Genomic DNA, 24,281 nt, shown 5'->3' with positions numbered 1-24,281 from the left:
ACTCAATTGCACGGAATAACAAACGTCTTCTTCAAACAGCCATCCCGAACGACGCAATAAACGTCCCATCCTTTAACGTTCAGCGGTTAGCAAAGTGTCACCCCATTCCTCTGTCTCCACCCTCCGCTGGATTCGAACGATCTCCTTAACCCGGAGACCGACCAACAACAATGCCTACATCAGGTCTCGTTAATGGTGACCCTGATACTCTCTATAGCCAAATTCTCCCTTATACCAACGATTCATCACCAGAAAGGTCTACAAGGATAGGGGTGGTAACGCGAACAGTTTTCGACTTCAGCAGAGTTCTTTTGCAGTCCTTTGAAGTGATGGTATGACGCTTCTCGTGCTCCTTTTCATTTGTCACCGCGTGATGCTCTCGCTGTTGGAATTCAGTTTGGGACCTTGGGGGAGGGTGGTTGAGTTTAAGGTAATTTGTTAGATAGACTGGCGGAGAAAGGTGAGTTACTAGGTTTTCTATGTTGTCCGCGAATTTGATGTTGTCGTGCGGTTAAAAGATTGAGGTAACGTAGTGAGAACAAGGTGGAGTAAGATAATTGCAAGAAGGAGAATGAAAGGTAATTGCGAATGAGCAGTAGCTCTATGGTGAAGTTGATTGAGATCGTAATAGGTTTTTGTTGACTTGCAGGAATATTTTTAATGAAGGAACCATTCCATTTTTAATAGTTCCTGGAACCTTCACGCGTGCCAAGTTATATTAAATTAATACGATTCTTGATAAATCAAATAAAACGTAAATAATAATAGGATTTGGTACTGTTACATGGTTGAGAGATTGATAAGCATTGAACCTGACGTAATCAACGATGACCGTAATCATGTTAAAATATATGATATAAACATAAACTCACTTTCCCAAGGAATAAAAGTTACCAAAACCGCGACCTGCTGAAAACCACCCCTTGCTTCCCGCTAACGACAACTCGATCTTCAAAATTGTAAGATCTCATCATCGAAACTTAGAAAGGCGCAGTTATCTAACAAGATCGCGTCTTCATCTCATTTTTCGATACTTTTGGACTACACGGTCTCCTGAAATGCACGAAAGAGCTGAAGAACCGAAGAATAAAAATAAATAGGAAGGATATCCAAAAGGAAGAAGAAAGAGAGAGAGAGAGAGAAGAAACGGCTGGTAGGCTCTTCAGTTCGTAATGTACGCAGAGAAGCGTATCGATCGTCGTTGCCTCCCATGGTTCTTGCCACGAGACAGACAAAGAGCTACGCTAACCCAGCCTCCACAGTCTGCACGACGTTTTATCCTCTGTTTGCACCCTTTTCCATCCTACAGCTTCCATCACTGCCGCTTAATTCATCCCACCCTCCACTTCTCTTCCACCTAACCGTCTCTCTACCCTCGAGGTTTCTTCGTCTTTTCCGTGTTTAGCTAGGTAGCGGATCCAAGGGTCTACCTGAAATATTTCTATGGCATCGGATCGATGGAGCAGTGACGAAATCCGACGAATTTTGGCAGTCTATCAGGGCACAGGATGTAATTTCCCCTTGGTACTTGGGATAATTGGAAGAACATTTTGGCTCTGGCTTTTGTTTGTTGTTTAAGAAGAGGTTGATTTAATACGGGATGTTTTATTTTGACAGAATTATATATTTGGGTTGATTGTGATTTTGGACGATGTTGTTTAATAGGAAGATTTTTATTAAGGTGAGGGAATTTCTAAATTTCGACTTGACTGCAGCTTCAAAAGACTCATTCAATTTTTTACTCCTAATAACTTTTTTTAGTTCGCAGAATTTTTAAACTTTGATCTCACTGTAACTTTGGGAGATGACTGGTATGAAAACTTTCACTCATGCCGATTTTCTTGAATTTTAGCTTGATTGTTGTTTCAGAGAAAGCTAATGAATATATGAAAGTTGCTGTTCAAGTGGAAGAATTCTTTAGCTTTGTTAGCTTAATCATAAAACCGCCAAAGAGCGTAGTTTGTTTCGTATTTGGAAAGAGAAGCTTACTCCCTAGACACGAGATTTAGTTCATACGCTAGCGTTCATCAAAGTAACCACAAAAACTAAAAAAGAAATCTGAAGCTAGTGGCGTACAGTTCTCAAAGAGAAGATTCTCTTTCCCAGCTTGGCCGCGACATTAACGACTCACCGGAAAGCCAGTGAATATTCCTCGCCGGAAGCAGCTGCTACAGGAAGTGTATTATTCGCGTGTAACGCGCTTGCGAGTAAATTGTTCCGCGTAGTCCGTGCGCTTAAAAACGCGATTATGCTCAGTATTTTGTCATTCTGCATGCAAATTCGACTCTTGTTACGGATCAATATCATTGAGAATCATATTGATCGTGTACGATCAAAGTTCAATACTCTTTTATTGGTTCGGTGCATATTATGAAATTAAACTGTAACTGCGCATAAAAGTTACATACATTTAATCAAAATAATTTTCACATATTTTTTCCCCTCATCAGTAATGTATAATATTTTAAATTTATGATTTCATCGCTGAAAATCTGAGCGTGATTCTTGTTGAAATTTTGTTTACACTAAATCTTGAACGCGGAGTGAATTTCGCGCTAACAGTGATCGTAACTCAGAATGTTATTCCAAGAGTAAATGTAAATTTATCGAACTGCATAACAACATTATAATATTTTTGTATAAGTTAGACATCCCCTTATATCAACTTGGCATTCTAACATGATGTTCTTACACAGTTATACAATTCAAAGCATTCAGATTCGTTTTCCCTAAAATCATGATTTCTAAATTATGTCATTGTTGCAGCAACCGAGCGAACATGTATTGTCAATAACAATGGCCGTGTGAAGTTTCAAAAAGATTAAAACGAATCGTCAATATTATTGATCGCGTGCTCCTTTTGTCGTTTAGATTTCACAGCCAGAGCATATTTGAAGGCGCTTCTTTAAACAAACAGCGAGATGGAGGCGTCGAGTTATACCGGTGAAACGCGTCAAGTAAATTCACGAATCGCAACAGGTTGCTAACCGACAAAAGGACTCGCGAGACATGCCACGAAATCTCAAGAAATCTTGAAAAGAGGTTGGAAAATTGGGGTTTGAGAATCGAATCGTCTGGATGATATTGCGTTACCAGTTCGCATGATAAATGTGCTTTTACGGTTTCCCTTTAAACCGCGGCAGAAACACGATAGGTTTGTTTGGCCGATGGTCAGATATGGAGCACGAAAAAGGGGTGAAAGATCGGGGATTGTTCCTTGAGCCCGGCAGATTTGTGAACTCGATACGACGCAAAGGGATCAGATGTCGTTCGTGGAAAGATTTCGATTCTGTCGTGGGGTGGATTGTAAAATACGGTTTTTGGAGTTTTCCAGAATGATGGACGTTCGTTCCCATCTTTGTCTTCATATACAGTGGCTATAAAAAGTATTTCTTTCTCTTATCCTTGTTTTCAAATGAAGCATTTTTTTATAGTAGTTCTACATTTCACTTTTACAGTATCAACTTTTTGTAGTCATATGAAGGTATTACTAAATAATACAAAATTGAATATACTACTTGAACTTAATTAATTAGTATATAAATGCTATGATAAATACAATGGTGCACAAATACTTTTAATTAAAATACTATTAATTAAAAATTTTAAACATGTCTGCGGTTGTACCGACACCGACTCTTCTGCTGATTTTATCATTAAAGCCAAACTAATGCCACAGACTTTAACGAAGAAAATGTTTTGAAGTAGTAAAATTCAAAACTAGTTTGTCTTTAATACGTTTCCATAATATATATATATGTAATCACTAATCACCAAAGAGAATTGTGCAACCTAATAATCTTGCATCCTCGTGAAGGATGGACACGTCTGATATCTGGTATTAATTGAACAGGCATGATTAAACGTTGTCAAAGTTATTATTATTGCGCGACTCAGTTGGACGAGACGGAGATTCCATGAGATATTTAAGCGATCGTCATGCAGCACGACATACCACGATTGTACTTGGTAGCCCATTAATGCCGCCTCTAGCACGTGATTCCTGGTAATTAGGTCAACGCCGTACTCGCGCCATTGTGCGTGTTCGCATTAGATACCATGGGGACGAGGCTATAATTTCCCTGGCCTTTTTTGCAACCACTTCAACTCTCCTACACGTTAAGAAATTTTAATTTCAAGATAAACGTCGATGAGACGACAATTTGCGTTTCACACAGATATTTCACCTCATAATTGAAGAAGACGAGTTAATACGTCGCAGTGATTGCTAATCTCTTATTAAGAAACCTTGTATCTCTTGACGAGTCGTTTTATTTCTGCTAACGATAAATTATGTCAATATAAACGGGCTAAAATTGTTCTAATGGAAATTGATTTGCTTTTATCAAATTTTAATTTGGTGATTACAGAAGATTTCGGTTAAGAAATGACCCAATTAACAGAAATTGGAACTCTGATCTGATATGATAGAAGATTTATTTTTAGAATGCATCGTAGTATTAAAGAGAGTTTTGTTACGGTAGAATCTTACACTATTATTATGAACCAGGATAGTGAATTATAAATATAAGCTTTTTGATTTCTAAGAATTTTGTTCGTTAAAAAGACGATGAAATCCATTTTCTGGATAGAAAATTCCTAAAATTCTCTAATAATATATCTGACCTACATGTCTGTTTATCACCTGTTGAATTAAACCTAATCTTCTATGTCCTTTTGAATCATACACACCCCTTTAAGCAACAATTTCCCCCTTCAATTCCCAAGCGACTCCTAACCAACCCCAGTGTCTACCACCGCGATCCTAACACACCCAAAATCCCGCAGAAACATCGCCAACCCTAACCTACGGCATAAAATCATCACGAACTTTCTACAGCCAATCAAACCTCTCGTCAAACCAAATATCAAACACCGCTATTCAATATATTTGACCATAAGACCCTTAATCCAGTCGGTAAAGTCAATGGAAACGATATAATCCACTCGTAAAATCGGTCAGATGTTAAAATTTACATATTTTGAAAATCAAAGTAACTAATTTCAGATATTTTGAGAAGCATAAGTACTTAGGCTTCGAAAGACTTAGGATGTGTTTTCTGACGACTATTTACGTCAAAGTAATCAAATATACCATAGATACTTGAGACTAGTTATATTCTTCTTTAAATGTTTCGTGTTCATCATCTTCATTATATATTATGAATTTCAATCGTATAACTTATAATCAAACTAACGGATTTTTATGCATTTTTATATTACTATGAACATAACTAAAGAAACGGAATCTAAATAGAAATTTATTTCACCTACCAAGTATTATAATAAACACTCTATTTTGGATACTTGACAAGTTTTCGCATATTATATAAATTATATGCATTTTTGTAGCATCAAATTTCCCATAAATGCGTAAAAATCCCTAGTCTAATTACAATCGTGGACAAAAATAATTGGACAGTCAAATTAGTTACTGAATAATATATATATACCATGTGGAAGGATATATATATATTTATTTATATAATAACAAGGGATACATAAGGATATATAATAAATAAAAGTTAAGCATGTAACTGTAGTAAGTACCAAATCCATTACATGTCCATTTATTTTTTGTCCACGACTACGTCTAAACGAAGTTCTACCATACGTTCGTATAGCTGAATTCCAATCTATACATCCCATACATCTCAATTCCAATTCCCACAAGAAAAGATGCAGCGCACACCTTCCCATACTATATATCTCCATGAAATTCGAGTATTTCGCGTTCGGATCATATCGATATTTGCATCTTACCTTGCGTGCTGCCGTTGGGCTGACCTGGCTGTGGTATCCCTGGATAAAGGGGCGAGGGATGCGGCGAGGGTTGATTGCTGGGCGGTCCTGTAGAATGCGGATTGGCAGTCGTAGGGGTCGGCGTGGCCGATGCTACTTGCTGGGATTGTTGGGATTGCTGCACGGTACCGGCTGACGTGGGTGTTGCTGCAGGAGTGCCACCACCACCAACGCCACCGGTACCAATACCCCCAGCGGCTGGTTGCTGCTGTTGCGGCTGTTGTTGCTGCTGTTGCTGCTGCTGGGGAGTCTGTTGCGGCGTTGGCGGCTTCTGACCGTCGGGAGAGTCGCCGGCCGTTTCTGGAAACGAGCAACGAGAACGATTAGCAGGAAATATTAATGAACACGGCGGCGTGTCTGAAACAGTCTGTACGCACGTTTCTGCTGGTTTAAGCGAATGGTTTTCGGGCAATGGTTCGTACTGGGAATGGATGGTTTCTGACGATGCGATTTGAAGAGGAGGATTGAAATCGATGGCGAGCGTGTTCAATTATTTCGGTGTACTATCGTTTGGAGCTATTTCGGCCTGCAACCGTTTGGAAGTGTTTTGCCGTTTACTTTTGAGAATGTGATGAAGAGATCGATTGGCTCCAACAAGAGCGAAGTTTTCAGAGTTGAAAGAGGAATTTCGGATGTTTGTCACATTGATGTGTGTTTAGGCTTGATGGATGTATGTTTTATAAACATAAAACCAGTTTATGTTAAAACCAGTTTAAGTTAGTACAGTGAAAAGAAAAGGATAATATAGAGGTAATTTAGTACGGTACAGGAAACGACAAAAAACACGACAGAATCGAAATTGATACGTGGAATGTATGTAATAAACTTAAATTTCTGACAGAAGCTTGTCTTATCATTTTTGTCGGTAAGAAGGTCCGTATCATTATCGTCTCATGATAAAATAATCGTTCCACTTTGAAACTCATCTCTGATCTTTCATGAATTTTAAAAGATGGATCCGAAAATTTGGTCTATCAGAAAATCTAAAGGCAATTACTTCTTTTACCCTCAGTGTCGATTCGGGCACACCATACAATAAACGTTACGTATTTGCGCTATTAAAAAATATATGAACAGAGAGAAGAAATATATGAAGGCAATCTGCAGAAAATATGAAACAACAACGATAGCTATCCAAAATTGGCCACGTTTCTATAAAACGAAGGTAGACGCATCACGTGTCCGACGGTTCCGGAAATTGAGCCCATGTCTGGGTGATAACAAGCGCGGAACCTAATTACGTTCTTTAGCGTTTCGTCTTGCCGTTCGCGTCTCGTTCCCACCCGCAAATCATGGGCCCTTATTTCCTGATTAGCCGGAGGCTGGACAATTTCCACGGGATAGACGGTCCTGTACTCGTACATTCCTGAATTTGTCCACGACGAATAAAACTCCATCCCACAGAGATCTCATCCCCCAAAGTGACTCGAAATTTGAAACTTTAGCGATATTCGATGGTTGTTTCGAATTTGATAACATTCGTGCGCGTAGATACTGGTTTTATGATTTCATAGAGTTGGTTTATGGTAGTTCACGATGGTTGAAGTTCGTACAGATAAGAGAAATTGGGGTTGAAGAGAAACTTGAGATAAGTGAACGTAGTCTATGGCTGAGGGGAAACATACATATGTTATTCTGAAAGCTTGGGATGTTAGTACGTTCGTGAACGATGTCTATGGCTGTTAGGTAGATTTACCCGAAATTCAGAGCAAGTTTTAAATAACTGGAGATAATCAGAGATAATTTGATTATAGATATTAGGTCGTTACATATAAAATGTCATTTTGTTTAAAATTTGGAAGTAACAGATGGATATTGATCAATTGTTATGGGGTTGGATGTTGTTCAATTTTTACAAAATAACAATTATCTCTTCAGGGATATTCGTGGGTACATGGATGTTTAATTTTTGTTTAAATAAAACATGAAGGTATGTAAGTTCCATCACAAAATGGAAATTTGAATTTAAATTGTACCATCGTAAGGAACAATCGCACGAATGAAATATGGGACAGTTCAATTTCCTCTCGAGCATCGACATTTCAAGTTTTCCTATAAAATCTCTGACATACGGTAAAAGCGGAAAACTCACCATTTTCCGGAAACGACGTGGACCTTATGACGGGCAACAGGATTCCTTTCTGTACCAACTCGTCTCTGCTAGCACGTACAGAGATTTTCCTCTCGAGCGCTGCAATCGTGAAGAACAATCCCTAGTTAATATCCTGGCTTATCGATAAATCGTCACTAGGTCATTTAGTGTATCAAATGATAATCATTAAATTATTTTTCAGTCTATCATTTCACATTTTTTAATATTTATTATTAAAAATATACTCACACAATGAGGCAGCTTCGAATTTATCCGATTTCTTTTTCCGTTTCCACTTCCACGGTTTAAAGAGTCTACCGAGGGCTGAAAATTTGCTTTTCCTCTCAAGGGGTGGTGTTCTTGCCCCCGAGCCCAAACTGTTCGTCCGTAATGCCGCCCCATTTTGCTTTTTCGCTGTAACAGACAAATATATTTACATATAGAAATTGTTTCCAGTTGCATAATATGTTAGAAGTATTATTAACCCCTTAACCTACGATTTACGTTCGAGAATTTTGGGCCGACTTACGTTTGGCCCGATCATCTATTACGGGCTATGCCCGTAATATTTACGTTTGGCCCGATCATCTACTACGGGCTATGCCCGTAATACTTACGTTTGGCCCGATCATCGTACTACAGGCTATGCCCGTAGTTGTAGGTTAAGGGGTTAATAAACTGCGAATGTTCATTTTAATCTCATGTAATTGAAGAAACAGAATATAAATAGAGATTTGCTTCATCTACTAGATGTTATTACGAATTTTAACATATTTTTATATGTTGTGTATATGTTTTTATGCTTTTAAAATCACTATAAATGCATGAACCCGTCGTGTAATTATTAAAAATATATTTTATTAATGAAAAAATGCTAAAGGTAGCTGCATCAGAATCTTATCATAGAAGGATTATGTTACAAAATAATGTAGCGTCTGAAATCAAAACGATTGTCGGTAAAATAAAAGGGTGCAACTTCATCGACTGTTGCATTCCACTCGTGTTATCGACTTGGGATACGATTGCCGTGTTTCCACAATTTTCCAGGAAAACATAAACCAGGAATTTCTACGTTACCGACAAGGGATGAAACAACCCCTAGAAAGTGCATTTACCACAATCGCACTGGCGAATCGATGATAACTTTAACGAAACAATTCGAGGAAATATCGTTATCGTTTGTCGAAACACTTGGTTTCTAACGAATTTACACATAAAATGTTTATTTTACGAACAAATATTAAGGAAAGTATAATTAAACTGATTTATATACAATAAAAAGAAAACAAAAAACAAATAAGATTCATTCATATATTGAATGATATAACATTTCCTACTTACTTCTACTTTGGAACTTAAAGGAAGTTCCAAAATGTAGACAAGACGATGACGCGACAATAAAAGATTCATATTAAAATACTTCCGCTTGTCTTTACCTCGAAAGGGAAAAGAATATAAGATAAACCCAGTCTTCTGCTAGAACTTCTTAAAGATTGTTTTACCAAGTTTTATTGCCCCCGCCCTTTCCGTAGTTTTTAAGAAGGAAGGTCTGTGTGGGCGGTGGACAAAAGGAGATAAAGCATGTAACGTACGATGATAATACGATGAAAGGCGACTTCGGAAGTAAAATTTATTTTCCAGGATTATTGTACATCTCAAGATATGACACTGTTTACAAATGTTGGACAAATATTCGTGGAGAATTGTACTGAGCGTGGCCAGCTCTCTCCCTCTGTCTCTCTCTCTCTCATACACACACATGGTTCTGTTCCTCTTAACTCATTGTTAGACGGCCATGTCGATGTCACTATAAAATCAATACCCGACTTCGTGGCCCCATAGATATTTAATGGCTATGGCCCTTCATAAAAAAAGACAATATCGTTTGGAAAATATGATCAAATAAATTTTTCTGTTGTATTCGGGAAAGGTTGGATAATAAAAAACTGTGAAAAATGGAATTGAAGAGATCCTGAATAGGGAGATATTTCTAATGTTTCTAGAATTAGTAAGGAAGCCTTGATATTAATATTCATGAAATATGATATATTGCGATCTCCGTAACCGCTTCTTATATTTAGAATTGTAAAACTTTAGAACTATTCCGCTCTAGTAACCGCCAATTGATCTCGTAATAACATCCTCTGTTAACAACTAATTAATTCGTATAGCAATTAATACGTTGAAATTACGATGACTGTTAAAACATTTCGAGTCTTCCATGTTCCATGCGCTACAAGCTTAAAAATTCTTCGGATTTCGTAAAGATTACATTACAACGTAATCGTTGGGAATAAAATACGCGATAGATTAAGCGTGTAATGAATGTCAAATGAGAGTAATTTAGAAACCAATTCTGTTTGCCGCGTCGTAATATGCAAAATATTTATCGCCAACTCTCAAATAATTAAAATATACCAGCTTTCTACGGTATTCGAAATAATCCACCTTAACGCAGAGCAATTTTATCAATTCGAAATTTGCCGACTTTATATCTACATCTTTTTCTTAAAAACTATTATCCACGCATTAAAATACAACGTCACAATGTTACTTAATGCTCACCTGTTTAAGAAAATTTAAATACCACGCCATTAAACTTTAACCGCACAATCCAACGTCATAAACGTCGCCTCAAAGAACTTTGTCCACGATGCAATAAAACCAGCTCACAAAGGAGAAACTTCTCCGATATCCTGCTTGTACATAGATTTTTGTGAATGTCGAACGTCCATTAATTAATATCTGCTAGAACATCTCGAGCACGAAAACTAAATATAATATAAACCATGTGTTTCCAGATGATGAGGAACAACTGAAACAACATAAGAGGAATCGTCGTGGAAAGAAAATTTCGGGAAGCCCCTAGAGAGGGATAATGGACGATAACGTGCGGTAGGGCAGTTTCGTCGAGATCGACGATTATTATCGGTCCTGAACGTCCCTCAGGGATACTTCTGGTCGGCAGATCTTCTATGGTGAATTCTTAGTATGCGGGGGCGAATTTCGTTGGCCTATCGCATCGTATGGCCGTACTCAGTCCCCGAGCGTCTAGTTTAGGAGCAATTAGACCGAGTGACGAAGGTCGATCGGTTTTGCTCTTGACGATGTCTGTTAAAGGGAAATTTTGGGATAGTTGATATTCCAAAGAGATTACCAATTATTTTAACACGAAGGAATTGTCCTAACATGTATATCTGCATAATCACCCACTTGCAAGATTTTATTAATTGCTCAAATTAACAACTTATAATCCATCGTTCTGGTGAGTTTGATATTTTTGATTGAAATAAGAAGAAGTTAAAATAGGAAGCCGTTGATGGCGTAGCGGCTTTTAGCGTCATGGTTGTTTTATATAAGATAATAATAGTTCTATGATATAATGTAAGCATGAAAGTATAATAGATAGGGTTCCTGGTATCGATGAAATAGATACCGACGAAGTTTTCAATTATGAAGAACGTGTACCATGTGAAGTGAATAATATCAGTGTTATAAAATGATAGAGAAAAATGTACAAGGCCAATTCCCACCCTCTTTCGCAGATACTATAATAAAAGTTTCTGCGATAAAGCTTCTGGAAAATGTTTGCATTCACGTACACAATACCATAACATTGTTTATTACGTGTATTTCATTGGAAGTTGTATTCCTCTGGAGGTAGATAAATGCAATCTATGGCATTTAAATATATAAGAAACTGTCGTCATTTGTTTAAAATTGTAAAATATAGAAGATTTTTATGCGTTATTCATATAGAGCAAAAATTGATATCGATATTCCAAGAGACGCCAACTTTTCCGTCAATCGGTGTTTTCATTATTCCTCTTAGCGTCTAGCTCGCAGAAAAATACATAAAATCGACATAAAAACGATACATAAAATGGTCGTCGGTTTGTTATCGAAAAGCTGAATTAAGAGATTTTATCAGTTCCATAAATTCAATCGTAATTGAAATACAATATTTAATCCTCAATTAAAACCCTAATGTTACATTTGGTACATTCGTGATCAGTTTTATCAAAATCTTAAGATCGAAAGTCGATTTCAAGACAAAGATAAAAGTTTGCGAAGTTGAATCCTAAGTGCTACATTATTACAATATTAAAAATTCCAAATATTTCGTCGATACTTCTTACGAAATACGTGCGATATATCAATAACAATTTTCTAAATTTTCACTAAGAGACACATATTCTTTAGATTAATAAAAAAAAGTTAATAAAATTCTCTCACCCACACCAAAAGCGAGTTTGGATCTTCTCAGAAACAAATTCTCATAGATGGCAGGATGGCAGAATGTAATCTGGTTGCTTCTTGTTCAACGGACAATGCGAGGGCGGAAGTGTAAGGGATCAAAGGAAGAAAAATCTGTCGGATCTTCCGGCGTTTCAATAAGAAGCGACACGGTTCGAAAAATAGCAAGTTCGATTTCTGGAGGTCGAGACTTTTCTCTCGGGACAGGAGTAGACTCAATGCCATCAGAAATGGCTTAGTGGCGTCGAAGCTGTTGGCACGAGATTCGAGGAGAAGGCATTCCTTGGCAACGATCGTGGCTGAAAATTACTCGAAGAACGCTCGATCGATCGGGTATGCGATATCCGTTTCGAACAGCTCCGCGTTGATCGAACCACGTGGATAGTTCAGCTTCGAGAGAACTCGATCTTTTGAATATTTTTCGTGTCACGTGGATGAGTTCAATGAACAAATGTCGAGAGAGAACAGAGAAATTGGATAATCAAAAACGCGACAGTGACCCAGAAAGTTATTGATTTTTCAATTACAATATAATTGTTATGGTAGCGGTTTTTAATTTCGTTTATCGATCTGTGAAATACTATAATCTCGTAATTTAAGAAAATCGCATATGTGTCTGTAATTCGTAATTTGTACAAAAGTTAGTGCAATGTACCGTAAAATAAATCTTTCCGTGGAAATTCAGATTGCTTCGATAAGAAAGTTGGTTCACCGATTACAATGCCTCGCGGAAGTATTCATACACTTGTCGACAACTTTTACGAATATATTACGTTTGTTGTGTAAAATATTGTGAAATTTCGTTAACATCGTAATGATACCTAATTACCCGGCAATATATTGGCAAAATTTTTGATTCTAAAATTTTATATAGCAGTTATAAGACATTTAGTACAAGTATATGTATATTTCGCGAAGATCACAAGAATTTAAACAGCCCGTCATCCACGATATTAATAAATCTCATAATTAGTATTCGTTAAGACTCTCTTTCGCATTTATTACATACTTTACGTAACCATTCATGCTTTATACTATTTTTTTACTAAATACATATGCTTGCAATAGATATCTTGTATAAATCTTATATAAATCTTGCATAAATAGATTATTCCAATATAATCATGATAATCGCGTTTGATAATAGCGCTGATAAAATTACAAAATATTTTACGTAACGCTTACAATATACACCTGAAAGTTTCCTCTGGTAAATATACGAATATTTTTGTGAGTCACACAGTATGTCATTTTTAAAAGTCGATTATATTAATTAATTTTACTTGAAATTAAACACAATCTCGTCTAGTCATTTGATGTAATCGAACACCCTTCCATTCGAATTTGTTTAAAATCATTTACAGTTATAATACTGCACAGATACCATAGCAGTTGAGGGATAAAAGACGATCTACCACCTACATCATCTTCCCTTGTATAATGCCAAGTTGCCCAACCACGAGTAGCTTAAGCAATTACCAAACATTAATCTTGATCCTGGAATTCCATTAATCTCCAACTATATCGACGATTCACGTGCAAAGCGTGTCGTTGCCTCGCGTAGAATATATCGGTGTCTCGCGGGCCGAAGTGGAATAATTGACGCGACAAAGCGTTTCCGGTGCCTAGGAGGCCTATTCACGCGCGTCAAAGGCCGTCGAGAGTCGTTGCACCGATGTGCATCGTCTACCGTTCGCGGACAATGGCAATATTAACGCGACGATGGAGTGCAGTTTCCTATTGTTCGAGATCGCGATGCATCTTACTGCAAGTCCGCCTATTATCGTGGCAAGACGTGGTAAAAAGAGGAAGACAAATCGGCAGCAACTGTCGTTCCCATAGCGCATCGTCAAAAGTGATATTTTCTCGCTAACATTATTTTTCCATTTTCTTCTCTTTCTTCTATTTGTTCCATCTATCTTTTATTTATATCCGTAGTAAGATTTAGAGCAGACAACGATTGCTATAATATTATATATTGATAAGAGATAAGACTGAGGAAACGATAACACGATCTGTTGGTTTAGTCGATGCGCGGGATTTACGTCAATTGCGAACCGAATGATCGAAACTTGATTAAATATAATCGTATGTTATGATCGTATGTATTATGTTTAATTTGATAAACGATAAACTACTACGATGTTTATCAATGTAACTACCCGAATTTGCTCTCCTTTATGTCGCGATACTCGTGTCTTGATTTTAATATGTTTTAATAACGAAGCCACATCGTGTGCAATTAACTCCATAAATTGAAGGAGCTTCAGAAATCACATTGATCAACTCGATATATCAAAGAGCAGAAAGAACCGATGTTGCGAACACTATTTCTTAAATGTTTCCTGGAATTTGCTATTATTTATATCATCCTCGTACGATACGTATATAGATTTATGGAAATAAGCATTTGTTTCTTAAGAATTGCATAGTAATCGTGTACTCGAGTATTGAAACTAAGAAGCTAATAATTAATATAATAATATAATTCTCTTCATTACCAAACAACGCTAACAAAACCCCGACTATAGGCGAGACACGTAATACACCAAAATCTTCAGAAAGAAAAGGATCTTCCATACACCCTTTCATCAAAGTAGTCATAAAAATTATCCTTAAATCCTGAAACTCCACCAGGTTAAGACCCAACCACCTAGCCACTCACACCATCACACGACTATCTACTTACACAGTTCCTCATCCTAAAAACATTATAATCCCTAAGCTCCGCCATCAAAAGTTGCTCGAAACAGCTATTCTCCTCGAACAAGCCATTGTTTAAGTATCCTCGAGGCGGGCAATAGAATTCTTGAACGCGTTATCGAATCACACGACAATTTAATTCTCACGACGGCATGTGTGCGTCTCGTAGGCATCGAACGTAGTCGATATCGATCGATAATGAACTACCGCCATTCGATATGTACGCAAGTGTGTCTGTACGCAAGATGTGTCTATACGCGTGTACGTGTGTGTAACCGCGCAGGGTACGACGCTTCGTAATTCCCGGGTCAGAGTGGTTAATATGCAAATGGAAGCGACGACCACCGACCCGCATAGATACTTGCGGTCGTTTAATCTGGCCAAACCGAAGGGATTCGACGAAATCCGCCTTCATAAACGCATTTCCGCCACGGGGATTCCGCTTCATCGTGTAAACAAACCGAATCCTTATTAGTACGCGGTCCCACGGACAAATCGAGGGTCGCTCGTCGCGGATACACGATTTTATACTGGGGATCGTTTTTTGCTAACCGGGGGATGTTCGGTTCGATCGAGCATCAAAGAAGGGTAGATGGAGTGCAAGTATGAGACTAATCGAATGAATAATTGATAAGTGTCGCTGGTTTTCGAGTGTTTGGCGAAGTTGAAGTATAGATCAAAGTACAGGTCCTGGATATTTTGGTGTCGATTTTATACAGTTTCGATCGTGCATCACGAAAAGTGGATGAAGTACGTACAAATGCAAAGAGCATTCGGTTCAATAATTGATACACGTAACTGGTTTTTTCGGTCTGCTTGAAACTAAAGTATAGGTTTAAGTACAAATCGAGGGTAGTTTGGAATGGATACACGATTTTATACAGTTTCGATGGATCATCACGAAGTACGGATGTAGCTCGTTTGTTACAGTCTGTTGGAAGGGTGGGCGAAGTTGGTGGTACGAAGGGTGAATAAAGATGAATATGAAATAAAGAGATACAAGCATAAAATAAAAAAGATATTTCATCGAAAGAAATTTTAAAAATTGCCAGGAGATATTAAATTTAAAAAAGTAACGAACCTTAACAAAATTTCTCAGAAGAGCGAGATAAACCGAAGAATTATTGAACATCACACGAATACGTGTCTATATCGAACGTAACATGGAATATCTTTTTAAAAAAGTAACGGACTCTGATAAAGTCTCCAGAACAGAAAAATAAGCCGAAGAGTTATTAACATTGTACAAATACATATATCAAACGTAACGTGCAACATCTTTCGAAACAAAAACCCTCGCAATGTCTGCCGAGAGGAAATTAATTATCTTGGTTGGAACGGAATACATGGGGGAGAGATGAAGACGATTCGCAGGGGCGGTGGCGGCTCGCCCCCGGCTGCAGTTACGGGTTCGATATTGCGAGCGGACAAATGGACTCGAACGTCCCTCAACTATGTCGTCGTGCGCCATAAGGGCCGTTGGCGTCGCTTTGACGCAACAGGCATTCCCGCTACAACAATGGACAAGCGTTATTGTTCGAGGGATCTTGAACCGTGCCGAGTGGCTCTATAATCGGTCGACAACCTGACGTCGTTGGTCGTTCGCTCTGTTAAACGGATATGTACACGCAACAGGACTTACCGAAGGCCATTGATGCGCGAATGATAAACTCAAGGGTTAATCCGCATGGGAGAAACGACGACAGATAACTTCGTTAGAAATTATACGATTTACGATTATCGTACTAGGTTTCCTTGTGTCGTGTCTATCTTCTTGGAATAATTATATTTTGAAAAGAGAATTCGAAAAGTTTTGATGTAATCCGAGTTATTGAAAATTAAAAAAAGAAAAAAAATTGAGAGTAAAACAGTAGTTAAAATTTTGAACATACGAGCAATGTTTCAATTTTGAAGAATTTGAATCGTCTTCCTAGCTAAGCTGCGTTCTTGTCGACTTAATGATCTGTCGACAACATAATGCTACTCATTGTTCGCTCCACTAAGCGGATGTAGGAATCAGTGGAACATGGTGAAGATTATGGGTATACAAAGGGTGAATTTGAAGGGAGATTCGCAAGGGTCTATCCACGGGGGGAAAGTGATGACAGATAACGTCGTTACAGGATGATACAAGCATTATGACAATTGATATGTCAAACTTATGATGAAAAGCTTTAATTATTAATTTTTACAATTAACTGTATCAAGAATTTAATGGTACATGAATATTTAAAACGGATTTATTTTACTGTCAAAAAAACCTAAGAATCGCTAATTTAGATATAATTTTCTAAATAAACGACTACAAGCCACACGATGCAACGCATGAACCCAACTTGCAATTTGCTCAACTTAATCCTACATCTGCCAAACTCCACAAATCCACCATGAGACTAACTACAACCGTGTCTGAAGTAATACTAGAACCTTGTCTCGCCTTTCACGATCCTCCACCTGTATCCGTTCACGCATCAGCCTCTGCACATCCCATCTAATCCTCTAACTACGTATACTACACCCTGTAACCCGAAGTAACCTTGTTTGGATCCATATGGTACCCAACCTCTTGTACGAGGATAAAAGATACGGTTAACACGTAGGCTGCTACAGCGGTCAAACATGTTACCAAATTTTTTCAAGTGAGCAAAATAAAGTAGATCTCGTGGATTAAAATATTATCAACAATGCGAATGATTTAAATAACATCGTCAGAGAAAAATCACGCAAGTACGATATAATATTTTGAAAAAATGAAATCTTCTGATCTAATATATTTTAATTTATTCTAATTTATTGCAGGGCAAAATATATAAAATTTGCGTGGCAGTCAACGTGTAAATAAAGTAGCCAAACATTCTAGACATTGTCGCATCGAACACAACACATGTTAAGGGTCTGTTCGAGTTGAAGTATAGTGCTGACAGAAAGAAATCTGAGGTTCTTAAATCAAGTAAACGAGAGAACCAATTATTGTCACTAATTTTTCACATAATTCGCATGATTGGTTATAGTAAAATTTGATAGCAAGATTTGCTGTGGTGTCGAATATTTTATAATAGAATTGCGTAGTTACAATACGCGATTGTTATTTTAAAATCGTCATAACACCAAGAGGAAAAAAATAACGACAAACCAAAAAGACGACGCTCCTTTCATGACACGTTGTATAATTATGATTTTATCCTTTTGCCTATTCTCATCTTCGCTAGTTCAAACGCTATATTAAAAACTCCTGTAAAATTTTACAACTTGAAACATTCAGATGACAATACGGTGATGTCACTGTCTGGTTGTTGCCGAGGCCAGCTGACGCCGTGGTTAGCGTTATCAGCACTCGACGTGCTAAGAAAAACAAAATTTCAGTCGCAATAAACTGCCACGCGACTTCGACCATAATCAGCATATTAAGTATCAATGCATGCGGATTCGATACGTTCTATTTTCCCTCTATCAAACTCTAAATTCTAAATTTCATATCACCAACGCGTTCCCAATATCTGCTCAAATCGATAAACCTTTCTTCCGTCCAGCGGACTCGAACATCCCTGAAAATGACCATGTCGCCGCGATTAAGCAATCCCTGCAGAAGGACGAGATTCTCTAATGAAATAACGAGCTCCAGACATTTTTCGGTGCTCGCACGACGTTCGAGAGAACGGGGTGAAAAAACGCAGAGAGATAAAGCGAGGGTGCAGTCGGTTAGGGCACGTTGCCCCGGGCATGGCCAAAGGCCTCCTCCGAGCTGGGGCTCCATCGGTAAGGGATGCTGAGGGTGTTGTCATGGAGACGCCACAGTGTTTTCCGTTCCCCAATTACATGGCCGCTGGTTGTCAACTTGAACCCCTGAAACGCATTCCTGTGGCGGCCGAGCTGAGGTGAGATACAGGTGTGCCCTCGCAACTTCTTTCCTGGAGGCATACGCCTCGATAGATGTACTCGCTTCGTCTCGAGTACGACGCTGCATCCGGGAAGACAAAAGCTTCGTCGCGGATCGTCGGTTACTTTCGCGTATCCGTGAATGGATGCGTTGCTGGTTTTCGTGCGCGTTCCGTTCCTACCGAAATCCAGATGTGATTCGAGTAGGATTTTGATCGATAGATGTGGGTAGGTCGCTGTGTTTGGTCGAGGATAGTTAGCTGTTGTTGGTTTAGGTCTGCGGAGGCCTGGCCCGTTGGTTTAGGAAGATTGAGAAATAAGCAGATATCGACGAATGTTTGGGTGAATAGAGAATTGTGTAATTAGGATGATTTCGGTTTAAACGTTGGAGATGATAAGAAACTTTTCTTTCGTAAAGGAGATAATATGGAGTGTTTGGTGTCATCGCCCAAGTTATGGGAAGATATGCAGAATGATCGCTTAATTCCAATGATTTTGGTTTTGGTTTAAGTGTTAGTTTTATGAAACTTGGAATATTTTCATAGAAATTTCATAGATGGGAATTTTAATAAACTTTTTTATGAAGAAAAAGAACTTGTCTCTCTCTTGGAATATTTATATGTACATTTTCTTATATACCTTCCATTCGAATTTCTTTGATACAAATTCCATACTTTAGTAGTCGATGGTTCTAGTGTTAAACATCTTTCGCCGGTTATTCTGTCAAGAAATTCCTCTTCATCGATACTCAAACCGGCTCTTCAAACTTCTACCTACTGATTCGAGGCTAAGAGACGTTCCCGCGCGGTTAGAAGGCGCCAGAAAGCATCGATCTATCTCCGTATAATTTCCTCCGACGGCTGGAAACAAGCAAGTGAACGGTAAACAGAAGTGACGGACGGGCGGGTGCAGAACCGACTCAACTGGAACGCGCCCAGCAGCACACAGTATTTCGCGGACACAAAGCACAAGAAACCATAAAGCCACCCCTTGGTTTGCCGTCCGCCGCACCTTTCGCCCTTTGCGCCGTGCAGGGGATCGAATCTCCATTATTCGCCTTTCCAGCCGAGCTAAATGCTCGTTAATCCCTAATTGCATCACCTACACGCGCATGTCCTTTTGCTTTTTATACATTCTTTTCTTTTCACGCAACCCTCCCATGATTTTATGGCTCGCTACCATCACGACTGTTTGCGCGTTTCTTCATGGAAAAATACGAAGTTTACGAAAGGTAGAAACACTTGCTTGCTTATGAGGATTGTTCGTGTGTTTTTCCTAATAATTTCTGCAGAGACGAGTATATGTCTGGGAACGAAAGTAAATATTTGACCGAAACATCTTGTCAATTATAAATTTTTCTTCCAAGGAATTAATTAAATTAAATTTCCTTCGATTGAATTAATTTGCTTAATTAAATAAATTTCCTTCTTTTACGATTTTTATGAACTAACATTTTTATTCGATTCGTATATTAAATATTGCTTTAAGCATCTGGAAAAAATATTTATTTTAAGTAACACTTTATTATAATACATTAGGCACATTATTTCTTCTCTTCTCCGAGAGAACGTATAGTTAATTCACATTTTATCGACAGGAATCGTAAATAAGCGTTCAGATTTCACAGGAAGAACAGCTTCCTTCGATCAAAAATTTAGAAGACTACGCAGAGGAGAGGGTCTAGCCCGAGACTGCAATTGAATTACAAGGATTCCCTTTCAGAGACTTGGATGAAGGATGGATCTTTGTAAATTTAAACCTCCTAAGAATACAAATATTAATTTTATCGAAATAATACAGTCATACTAATGCTTCGATAATTAGGGATTAGAGAAAGCTGAGGAGAATAATGAATAGGACCTTAAACCTCGAAAGGATACAAACAAATATTACTCTTATCGAAATAATCCAGTTACGCTAATGTTTGGATAATTAGGGATAAGAAAAAGCCGAGGGGATAATGATTAGGATTTAATTTCGTTGAATAATACAAAGAATTAAGCTAGTGGTTAATAATAATAACAGATCACATTATCATACTCCATTAGATGGATTTATTTATAAATTCAGAAAATTTGTTCACACGAATGTTATTTCATCGAATTACTCCTCTCTATTGCTCGTGTTACGTTATCTTAGGATGGTGTAGCATCTATATGACATTAAGTTTGTTAATTTAAACATCTTATATGTATTAAAATCCTATTGTTACGTGAATTGTAATAACATTTACGTTTTGTTTCGAATCGCGTTAAAATTTTGTCAAAAAAGATATAACTACATATGCAGCTGCAATTAAGAATAATATTGTTATTTAAGGAACTAATCTATAAAAAGGAAATACGTAGAGACTAATTGCAATAACTTTCTTTATTTCACGATTTCTCTGTTCTTTTTTTTTTTTTAAGATTTTTACTATGTATAGGAACTAATTCCAAATGCTAAAAAGTTCAAAGAAACGCCTAGAGGGGAAAAACAACTATAATCGTTCTACATGCACAATTAAACAAGGAAAACTCTATGTAATTAAAGTTTCTTGCAATTAAACGCAACAGAATAATGAGCCTCGATGTAACTGATTAATGTATCTCGCGAGAGATTAGGTTTTATACGAAACTATTTCAACATCTACGAAACGTAGAATTAATGCAATAAATTCAAAGATTAAAAAGTTGCAAACGTTAATCCCACTGTACACATGTACACTGTACATGAAACGAACAACAAACCAAATCGCTCGAAACTAATTGTATTACTACCTTTTTAATGTAATAGAGATTGCCATTGTTAGCTGATTATGATAATGATGATGATGAAACCTTATACTAATAAAGAATCTCTGTATCTTATCTTAATAATCAAGCGTAGAATCAGCGTAATAAATTCAAGGATATAAAAATTGCATCGTACAAAATGTATAATGAGACGAATTGCTTAAAATGAAAAGTATTATTCGCAGTAAAATCTCTTTCATTAAAAAGCAGAACCTTAAATTCCAAACTTCAAAGAATTCCTAACAGTTTATTATCCGTACTACTAAAATTTCCCACATTAAGTACATCAGAAAATCGTTCCCGTTGAAAACTAAAATCTACGACAGCTAAATTAGAAAATTCTTAAAAATTCTAACTAATAAATTGAAAACTTCCTACAAATTCTATTTACGCTCTATTTAATTTCGTCTATCGCTTAACCAGCTAACAGAAAAGATTCATGGAAATGGTATCAAAGCAAGTGGAAGGAAATCACAGGTGCCGCAACAGTAGGACAGGATATTGTCCTTGTGAGTTAGGCATCCGGTAATTACAGGAATCTAGTTGTACGCCGATCGGATTCGAGGTCGATTAAAAAGAGAGAGAGAGAGAGAGAGAGAGAGAGAGATTACTCCGCAAGTCCTTGGAACGTGACGACTTTCTCGACACGAAAACGCTCATATAATTGCGCTTCCTCGTGGATCTCGATTGCCATCGTTTTATTCTCTACATCACGCTGTTCCAACGAAACGCGTGACGACAACCGTAGAACTTAATGAAACGCCACGCTCGAGTGATCTTCAAAGAATCTACGAAAAAGTCTCGAAGCTTAAACCCGTTTCATTCGTGAACTACCGTCGTTCGAGCTCACCAAGAAATGAGAGAATCATTCAGCGTCGCTCAACTCGACGAAGTTTTAGTGTAGACAGGTTTAAGGTGCATAAAAGTGGAACTGGTGGGCGCATTAAGGTGAGTTCTAAGACGGAACTGGAGTCTAAGGTGTGAGAGAGTAGAGAAATTGCGGTGGATGAGATAAGGAGTTGAAGGAAGAGATAAAGAAAGTGGTAATGTAATGTGTTAGGTTATTGTGGTCGAATGGAAAATTTATACATATTTGTGCTACGCTCCTGTTTAAAAATTTGTTAAAAGGTTCTTATTATATATCATGGAGGAGGAGAGCAACGATGCTTTGTGTAATAAAGGAGATTTCGTTTTAAGTGGATTTTCCATTCTATTCTTATTCAAGATTCTTAAAAGTATTTATAATGATTCAATCGCTCACTATATCCTTTTATTTATTGTTTTTCACCTTATTCTATTGTTTTTATTATAAACATAGAAAACATGGAACAAATAATTGTTATCGATAGTGCAACGAGAACCACTCTGAATTCTTTTGTTACTTCAATTTATTTTTATTACAACTTCAAATCAATCGTTCAGCAACGGCGTGAAGTTATTTCCATATATCTTTATTCTGCAATCTGCATTTCGGGTTATCGATATCGACACAAAATACATAGTACATATATAGAATTTAAATACAAGCTAAAAAAAAAAGATCAAATTTTAGGAAATGATTTCAATCAAAATAAAACCCTAACCAAAGGAAGCCATGAATTTTAAAGAAACGCATTTCTTTTACATACCAACGACTATAGGTACTAGAAAAATACTAAAAATAATTCTATAGTAATCTAACATAGTTTTCACGCAGTGTGACTACATTTAAAGAAAGATTACTTAATATATACCATAATAAATTTAATACTATATAGTAATAATAAATAAATAATATGCACTAATAATAAATTTAAAGAAAACCAAAATCCCTACGAAAGCAGTAACAGGAATAAAACTTCGCCTCGAACAAACAAACTCTTCTCTCCTCTCTTTCCCTCTCTATTTTTCAGCTACGATGCAAAAGTATTTCCGAATCGATCGAAACTTTCTCCCGGTGAATTCACATCAAGCCATCACTTCCCCGAATCGCTCTTCAATATCGCCCCTTTTATCGGCAGCGTGTGCTCTGCCACCGAATAAATATGCAAATAATTGCATTCAACCGAACTCTGGATGCTTTCGAAGTCATCGATAAAGAGCGATGATTCTCACTTCCGACCAAACGTGGTTGTTTCTTAACGCATCAGTATCGTCGAACACAGCAAGCATTATGAATCGGAAGAAGAAATATGAGTCAGCGATGGATATTAAGCGTAGTCGTTAATACGATGCGATACAGAAAAAGAAGTCTGAATCGAACGAAACGGATCGTCTGGCTTCTTTGCTCGTCTCGTTCGTCCTGTTTCGTTACTTTTTGCTCGAGGACCGGTCGATTGGATCGTTTTCTGTTGAGGTGCATGCAAGGTGAACTACCTTTTTGGGATTAAGAGTAGGAAGATCCGATGAGTCATTTTGATCCATTAACAAATGACCAAGAAATTTCTGTTTTTATTGACAAGTATAATTACTCATAATTTTTCGATTTTTAATAGATTAAGAGATACGATTATCTTTATTACGATACTTTATACGATTATCTTTTTTGTCGTTAGGAATGTCTTTGTTTTAATAACGTTTGCTCTGACACGTTGCTTTCTTTTTTCGTCCCTCCAAGTCATGTTGTTAAAATGCACAAAGACAGAAACGCAACAGTTATAATTTGTTTGTTACAACAGAGAAGTTTACTAAACTGTTCTATATAATTTTAACAATTAGTATCTTGGGGGTCGTTAGGGCAAAGTCCAATTTCAACTTGTATCAACAAAACATTCTATATGTATACTCAAATGTTCCAC

At 37.3% G+C, this 24,281-nt stretch overlaps 1 protein-coding gene across 10 annotated transcripts in view; it reads right to left on the bottom strand.

Annotated features, from left to right (window-relative positions):
• Nucleotides 1-24,281, bottom strand: part of LOC126864877 (phosphatase and actin regulator 4B) — a 392,626-nt gene that overhangs the window by 241,665 nt on the left and 126,680 nt on the right. For all 10 annotated transcript variants that reach the window (XM_050616730.1, XM_050616731.1, XM_050616733.1 and 7 more), the window contains 3 exons: nucleotides 8,144-8,308; nucleotides 7,895-7,993; nucleotides 5,764-6,102 (listed from right to left, as the gene is read on the bottom strand). In XM_050616730.1, coding sequence (XP_050472687.1) covers nucleotides 5,764-6,102; nucleotides 7,895-7,993; nucleotides 8,144-8,308 — 603 coding nt within the window. The remainder of the gene's footprint in view (nucleotides 1-5,763; nucleotides 6,103-7,894; nucleotides 7,994-8,143; nucleotides 8,309-24,281) is intronic.

This window comes from Bombus huntii, chromosome 4 (assembly GCF_024542735.1).
Source record: "Bombus huntii isolate Logan2020A chromosome 4, iyBomHunt1.1, whole genome shotgun sequence".
In the NCBI taxonomy this organism is placed as follows: Eukaryota; Metazoa; Arthropoda; class Insecta; order Hymenoptera; family Apidae; genus Bombus; species Bombus huntii.
This window is presented reverse-complemented; position numbering and strand designations above follow the sequence as displayed.